General features: G+C 43.8%; 1 protein-coding gene across 1 annotated transcript in view; it reads left to right on the top strand.

The window, feature by feature from the left end:
- The first annotated feature begins 936 nt into the window (after positions 1–936).
- Positions 937–7,859, top strand: part of LOC107535524 (acyl-coenzyme A synthetase ACSM1, mitochondrial-like) — a 43,369-nt gene continuing 36,446 nt past the window's right edge. The window contains exons 1-2 of the mRNA XM_087815152.1: positions 937–1,128; positions 6,581–6,791. Coding sequence (XP_087671278.1) covers positions 937–1,128; positions 6,581–6,791 — 403 coding nt within the window. The remainder of the gene's footprint in view (positions 1,129–6,580; positions 6,792–7,859) is intronic.

The following is a 7,859-nucleotide window of genomic DNA, read 5'->3' as shown; positions in this document are numbered from 1 at the left end:
AGGGCGCTGCGGTCCGAGCCTCCTCTGTCCTGAGCAAGGCCGGGCGTGTTTGTCCGTATCCTTATAGCCTCAAGTGACGGAAACCTAAGGCCAGGCAGGAAAAATCGTTGGCTCAGAGAATCCAGGGCAGGGTATTAACAAGAGGGGTGGAGATGCAGATGGGCCTGAGGAAGAACAGGAACCGGCAGCTTGAGTGGCTCTGAGATGCCCTCGGCCCTCAGGTCCGGCTCTGCCCCTCAGTCTTCTTCTCTCACGCAGAGCAGGTGCGGCTGCGGGACAGGGCTCAGAACCACCCCCCACACACACCCCCGGGGCCTCAGATGCGCGCCCCTGCTCCCCGGAGAGAGGCCTTTCCACTCTTGGGTAACAGGCAGGCACACAGGATCTGGGAGAGGGATTATGAGTAGCCCACTCTGGATTTAAAAATCCTGAGGAATGATTGCTCAACCCTGCACCAGTCCACTCTGGCAGGGGCTGGGGTCATCTGAAAGGACAGCAGCTTTCATGAGAGCTGCACAGTTGGGCTGGGCGGGAAGAGAGGCGTCCAGAGCGAGGCTAGCATTCAGCACAGGACATGCAGATGACAGTTTCCCCCACAGGGGCTGCCACGGGGCTGCCAGCCTGAGCCCAAATCCCAGGGGTGAAAGAGAAGGAGAAGGCCCTGGGGGATGTGTACCAACCTCGTCTGGTCGCTCTAATCCCTCCCCATAACTGTCTGCCTGTGGTTCCTAAGCTGGGAAGAGAAGCGCTAACCCCCAAATCCATGAGGTCTGCCTTCCAAATTGATCAGCTGAAGCAAAACTCTAGCCATTAGCCGGAAAGGTGCCTGCGTCTTGTGGAGGAAAGTCCTGCTCCATGACCGACCTATTGGCCATCTCTTCCCAAGGCAGGTGCTGACCTGAGAACTCCGCGCCTGCTTCTGAGAGCTGCTCTGCCATGCGGGGGCTGATGAGGATCCGGGCCCTTTGGGGCGCCCACAAATTCTGCCACGGCTTCCGCCCTGCCCCTTGGCACTTGCGCTACCAGCCTTTATCAGCAACTGGAGCCCCGAGATGGAATGACCATGATACACCCGAGGAATTCAACTTTGCAAGCGATGTCATAGACTACTGGGCTCAAATGGAGAAGGTGAGGAGGCACCTGCGCTGGGGGTGAGGACAGGCGTGGCCTCCCCAGCTTACCTTGCTCCTAGCGGGCTGAAGGGCACAGAACCAGTGTGGGTCCTGCCTCATCTTACCAGTGTCATGGGAAAAGCTTATGTTTGGGGGTTCAGTTCTCAGCCTGACCACTTCTACACTTCTCCGAGCCTCAGTGGTTTTATCTGTGACACAGGGATAATATCTTTTAAGAAACAAGACAATAGGTAAAAGTATCTGGCACACAGTCAGATAATTGTGACCAAATGCAAACCTCAACTTGCAAGGTCAGCAAGTTGACTTTAGCCTGAATTCTGGCTTTCAACTAACGGGACTGAGTCTAACTGGAATTCATCTCATCAAACTTGGGCTTAACTCCATGTTACACCCAGAGGGGTGGGACAGATCACCTGATTGCACAATGCACATCTGACACATATTGCTAAGCCATGTCATCAGCCTTCCTATGAGGATAGCAAGCCAGGCTGGAGTCCTCTATCAACTATCTACTTGGGCGTGGCATTGGGTATATCCAGAGAAACCAGTCCCTGTGGCCTCTAGAGTTCACATGACTCTTCAGAGAAAACCAAGTGTTTGGTTTGTTTTGTTTTTTCCTAAGAAACAGACCAAAAAGGAGCAGTGCTGGCACCAGGGGTTGGGACAATGAGTGGTGTTCCAGCTAAGTCCCAGCTGATGACATTCTCAGCGTGCAAAGTTACCCAACATTATCTTCATACAAAGTGAGAATTCACCTGCAATGGAGTCAGAGTTGATAGAATTTTTGCTTCCCATGAACACGCATTCATGTGTTAGCAGTCAAGGCTTACATGCCTTTCATGAGGCTTTCTCCTGCCTCTTTCTTTTTCCTTAATTTTCATAATAACTCCAGGGAAAATGGAGCCTTGGGTTATGAAGAGCATTCTTTATATGCCATGTCAAGCACTTTGCATTTAATGGTCTGATTAGATGGGGACTTTTATTATCCCCATTTTACAGATGAGAAAACTGAGGTTCCAAGGGTTTTAAATAGCCTATGGAAATTACATACATACTAAGTAAAAGGGCAGAATTTGGGTGCAGGTTATCTAATCCTAAAATTCATTATTTAACCTGGTCTCATGATCTGATGACACCAAAACATCTGTTCCTTCAGACTAAAAATTGACTTTCATTACTGCCCAGACCAAAAATCTGATGAAGACCCTTTGGACCAAGAGATGGGCTGGAGAGGGAAGAGGTAGAGGGGAGGAAATGAGCCCATCACTTTTCCCGAATTTATCTTTATATGATTCTTGCTGGTTCGTTCATGCATCACCCCGTGGCGATAGCCATCAAGTAAATAGTATTCCCCCCTGGAATGTCAGTTTTTGCTGGGTTTTATATCATCATCAGTCACTGTCAGCTCCTCCGTATCTCCCAACATCTCCCACCCCGAGCACCCTCATCCCATTGACTTTCATTCTCACAACACTTCCGATCTCTTTCCACTTTTCCAAGTTCCTTAACCAGGATCAGTGTCTCTCTAGTGATGCGTGGTGTTTGACACCTAGCAGTTTCTCAGTAAGCAATTGTGGAATAAATTAATTTAAAAAATATATATCTTGCCCAGCCGGGCATGGCTCAGCGGTTGAGCATCGACCTAGGATCCAGGCGGTTGGAGTTCAGTTCCCAGTCAGGGCACATGCCCGGGTTGCGGGCTCCATCCCCAGTCGGGGGCGTGCAGGAGGCAGCCGATCAATGACTCTCTCATCATTGATGTTTCTATCTCTCCCTCTCCCTCACCCTTCCTCTCTCTAAAATCAATAAAGATATCTATATATAGATATCTATATCTGTCTATCTAGCTATCTATCTATCTGTGTATATATATATATATATATATATATATATTTTTTTTTTTTTTTTTTTTCTTCTTCTTCTTCTTTTTTAATGCAACTCAGGCATGTGCCCTGACTGGGAATCTCCCGGATTATAGGTCCATGCTCAACCGCTGAGCCACTCTTCCCTGGCGGAATAAATTAATTTTGAAACCTGCCTTACAGTCCATAGGTCTTGGTGCTGCTCCTGTTAAAGACTCTGCAGAGGGCACACCACTGAGTTCCACTCTGCTCTCTGAATCTCCCATGCAATATAACAGTCTTAATAGAAATCCAGCATTTTTATGTGCACTCTTCTAGTTGTGTGTGGGTGTGGGAGTGTAAGTGTTGGCAAATAATTCATTATAAAACAAAAGAAAGTGCCTCGTGGCCCTAGCCAGGTAGCTCAGTTAGTTAGAGCATTGTCCCAACCCGCCAAGGTTGTGGGTTCAATCCCTGGTCAGGGCACATACAAGAATCAACCAATGATGCATAAATAAGTAGAAAAAGCAAATCGATGTTTCTCTCTCTCCCTCTCTCCCTTCCTTCTCTCTCTCTAAAAATCAGTAAATCAATAAAAAAATTTTTTTAAATACTGAGGCAAACCTTTCTATAAGCAATAGACTCCTGTGTGGGGGTTCTGTTTGTTTTATTGTGACTTGGATGTCTTTTTCCATAATTTTAAAACATTTTCCATTACAATTGACATATTATATTCATAAGTTATATAAATGTCTAATCATTAAGTTGTACACCTGAAATTCGTATATTTTTCATATTCAGAAAGAATCATCTCATTCATGAATCACCCAAGTAATTGATCTACTTTCCAGTTTTCTTAGCAAGGAGTAGATGTGTGTGTTTTTGTTTATTTAAAACAACTATATTGGTGTATATTTTACATAGAATAAAATACACACATTTTCAGTATGAAGTTTAACGAGTTTTAGATTATTTCTATCAGCCCAAAAGTTTTCTTTTGTCTTTTCTCAGCGAATCCCCACCCACCCCCACCCTGACCCCAGGCAACCACTGACCTGCTCTTGCACCCTTTTGTGTCTGGTTTCTTTGACTCAGCAAAATGTTTTTTGTGGACTAGTTGTCAGTTCTTTTTTTTTTTTTTTTGCTAACCCTCACTGGGGGATATTTTGTCCATTGATTTATTTTTAGAGAGAATGGAAGGGAGGAAAGGGGGGTGAGAGAGAGAGAGACAGAAAGAAGCATTGACGTGAGAGAGAAGCATTAATTGGTTGATACAGGGCTGGGATCAAACCTGCAACCCAGGTATGAGCCCCTGACAGGAAAGCAAACGGGAGAATCAAACCCGAGACCGTTCAGAGTGTGGGCTGACGCTCTAACCACTGAGCCAGGGCTGTTCATTTCTTTTTACTGCTGAGTTACTTAGTGTTTAATCTTTCAAAACTATTTCTCAATATCTCTTGGTTTCAAAGCTCACCTCATAAAAGTTTAAATTTCAAATCCAGCTTAAGGGTTGTGTTTTATCTTCTTGAAAACAGCTTTTGCCAATATATTAAATTAATTCTTAGCACAAAAATCCATAAGTACTTAAGTGATATCTTTGTCAAGGTGCAAGTATTAGGATCTAACGCACTGTCTGAATTCTGAACAATTGTTTTCTGCCTCGATCCACTAGCTTTCCCATCATTTTGTAAACCCCTACAGAAATAGTAATACTATGCTCCCCTTACATAAGCAGTCACGACTTGTAAATGCTTCTTAATATCCTTTAATCTGCTAGGCAAGAATTTTTTTCAAAGCACTGATTTTTTTATAGCTAAAAAGATACATATATGTATATGCACATACATTAATCTTATCTCAGATGAGATACCCTCTTTGGTTCCAATCATCTCAGTAAAAGTAGCAATAGGTTCATGTTTTTGTGTCTGTGGGGGAAAATATTGCTGGAAAAATATACACTAAACCATTTTCAGTGCTAACATTCAGGGCGTAAAAATGTGACGAGAAATTTGAAGAAATTCTTTGGTTTACAAGAATCTTTTCTGCTCATAAGTTTCTGTATTGCCTGAATGTTTACCCTGAACATGTTTTGTTTGAGGAATAAAATTGTTTGGGGAAAAACCATGCTCAATATAGAAAACTTGGGGAAAATAAGACAGGTGATTTAAACAAGAAAATTGGCCATAAATATTTAAAACCATTTACATATGTGCATATATGTGTGTCTTGTTTAACATTTTATCTTTTTGGCCTAAGAACAGTGCCTAAGAAATGATAATAACTTAGTAATATTGAATGAATAAGTGAGTAATTGTTATTGAATTTGGATTATAATGTAAATATGACTTTGCTTATATAAATTAATATTATATTGTTAGCATTTTATTGCAAAAAATCTGAATTTTGTTATTGGTTCTAGAATTTTGGAGACAGCATATCCTTAGATGCTGCCAATCTTTGTCTTTCAATTGGGAAATTTAGTTCACTTACATTTAAAGTAATTACTGATAGGGAAGGGCTTACTCCTGCCATTTTGTTGACTGTTTTCTTGATGTCACAGCTTTTATTTTTCTCCCTCATTTCCTCTTTTACAGCTTTCTTCTGTGTTTGGTTTACTTTTCTGTAGTGATATGTTTTGATTCACTTCTCACTTCTGTCTGTGTATATTCTGTGAATTGTGTATATTACACAGAATGTCTAAAAGTTATAATAATCTGTTTTAAACTAATAACAACTTATTTCAATGGCATATAAAAGCCCTATCCCTTTCCAGCTACATCTCACCCCACTGAATGTTGCAAACAAATTTCACTCTTTTCCTTCATCCCAAAGAGGGGGTAGGAATCGGGTGACTTCCTCCCAACCATGCGGCACCACATCAGACAAGGGGTGGTGCGAAAGGGAGAAAAACATCACAAAATGTCCTACTGTTCTGAGTATGGCTTTAATTTGTTGGTTGCTGCAGATCCTTGACTGTTTCAAGAGGTCCCACAGAGCTATTTTAGTCTGTTGTTTACTTGATCTTTCCCTGAAGGAATGGGGGCCTGGAGCTTCCCAGTCTGCTTCTTGAGAATTTCACCTTTAGAGGTAATTTAATTTTAAAAATAAATTCCTCCAAATATTCAGAACCTAAATTAGCCTCTTTTATTATGTAGCAATTATATTAATAGTAATATTTATCGAGCACCTACAATGTCAGGCACAATTATGTACACTTTACGCGCTTAAATAACTCATTTAGACTTTACGACCTTCTAGGTAATATTATTGTCCCCACTTCATAGATGAGGAAACTGAGGCACAAAGAGGAGCCCACTGTCTATATGGAACTAAGACAGACACATGGGGAATGGAGCTTTAAGTCTTCAATTGGTGACATGAGTCTCTTCATGGTTTCATGTGACTGGAGAGGAGGTGGCTACAGTAGAGCAGAAGTTGGCTGGATCAGACCTCACCCCTAACTTCTGTTGGCTCTTGAAACGATTTAAAATGGGGTCTCGGTCCCTGAGCCTTGCTCCCTGGACCGTGTCTATGACAGTGGGTGGGGAAATCCGTGCACTGTTCCTAGGAAGCAGGAGGTCACACACGCTGTATGATCTTGACCAGGAAGGCAAAAGAGGCCCAAACCCAGCCCTGTGGTGGGTGAGTAACGAAGGAGACGAAGTGAAGTGGAGTTTCCGAGAGGTGACAGACTTAAGCTGCCGCACAGCCAACGTCCTCACACAGACCTGCGGCCTGCAGCAGGGAGACCGCCTCGCCTTGATTCTGCCTCGAGTGCCCGAGTGGTGGCTGGTGGCCCTGGGCTGCATCCGAACAGGTCAGTGACTCCGAGGGACCCCTAGAGACTTAGGGATGGGCAGAGCCGCCTGGTCCTGGGATAGTAGGTGCCTTCTCTCCCTACCTTCTTTCTTCTTCACGGTCTTTCTCTTTCCCAAACTCCCTCAAATGCTTTTCACCCCTTCCCACCTATTCTCTCCCTCAAGTCACATTCGCTCAGACACAGCGCCATGGTTCTCCTTCATTCACACGCACGCACACACTCACACTCACCACTGCCTCTTGCACAGCCCCAGACATTATCACTTCTTAAAGATTCATCAATTGCTAACCTTTTGTCATATTTGAACATCCCACTGAGTTATTTAAGAATCAGTTGCAGACACTGTGACACCCATAAATACCGTGTAAATATCCATAAACACTGAGCCCCAGACACTTCCTTCACATAGCAACAGACTTGTCACACAAGAAGCCTGACATCGGTACAATGCAGTTACCTGGTGCATATCCATAGTGGAAATTCCTCAGCTGCCTTAATAATGTCCTTGAGAGCCATTCCTTTCTTTAAGTCCAAAATCCAGCTGAGGGTCATGCTTTGCATTTAGTTGACTGAGTTGTCATGTCTTCCCAGTGTCCTTTAATCTAGAATGGTTCCCCAGCCTTTTCTGCGTGACACTGACATTGTTGAAGTGTCTAAGCCAGTTGCTTTGCAGGAGGTCCATCCAGAATTGCATTTCTGACTCTTGCTTCATGATTATATTCAGGTTAAGCATCTTTAGCAGGGATACTGGAGGGCAATGCCGTGTCTTTCGGGGTGCATCACGTTAGGGGCACATGCACTTGTTTTGCCCTGTCATCAGCGATGTTGTTTTATCTCGTTAGGAAGGTGGCATTCGTCTTTGCGAAGGCACCATTTCCCCTCGTCGGTAGTAAGTGGTCTGTGGTGTAACATTTATGAGGCCGAGTGAATATTCTGCTTCCCCATTGCCTTCCACCCTCTGGTTGGAGCACCCACTGGTGATTCTTGAGTGACTTGCATATTATTATGGTGGTTTTATATCAGGATTTTCTGTTTATACCCCCCCCACATTTATTAGTTAGCATT

The sequence above is a fragment of the Miniopterus natalensis genome, chromosome 3 (assembly GCF_054644295.1).
Source record: "Miniopterus natalensis isolate mMinNat1 chromosome 3, mMinNat1.hap1, whole genome shotgun sequence".
NCBI classification, from domain to species: domain Eukaryota; kingdom Metazoa; phylum Chordata; class Mammalia; order Chiroptera; family Miniopteridae; genus Miniopterus; species Miniopterus natalensis.
This window is presented reverse-complemented; position numbering and strand designations above follow the sequence as displayed.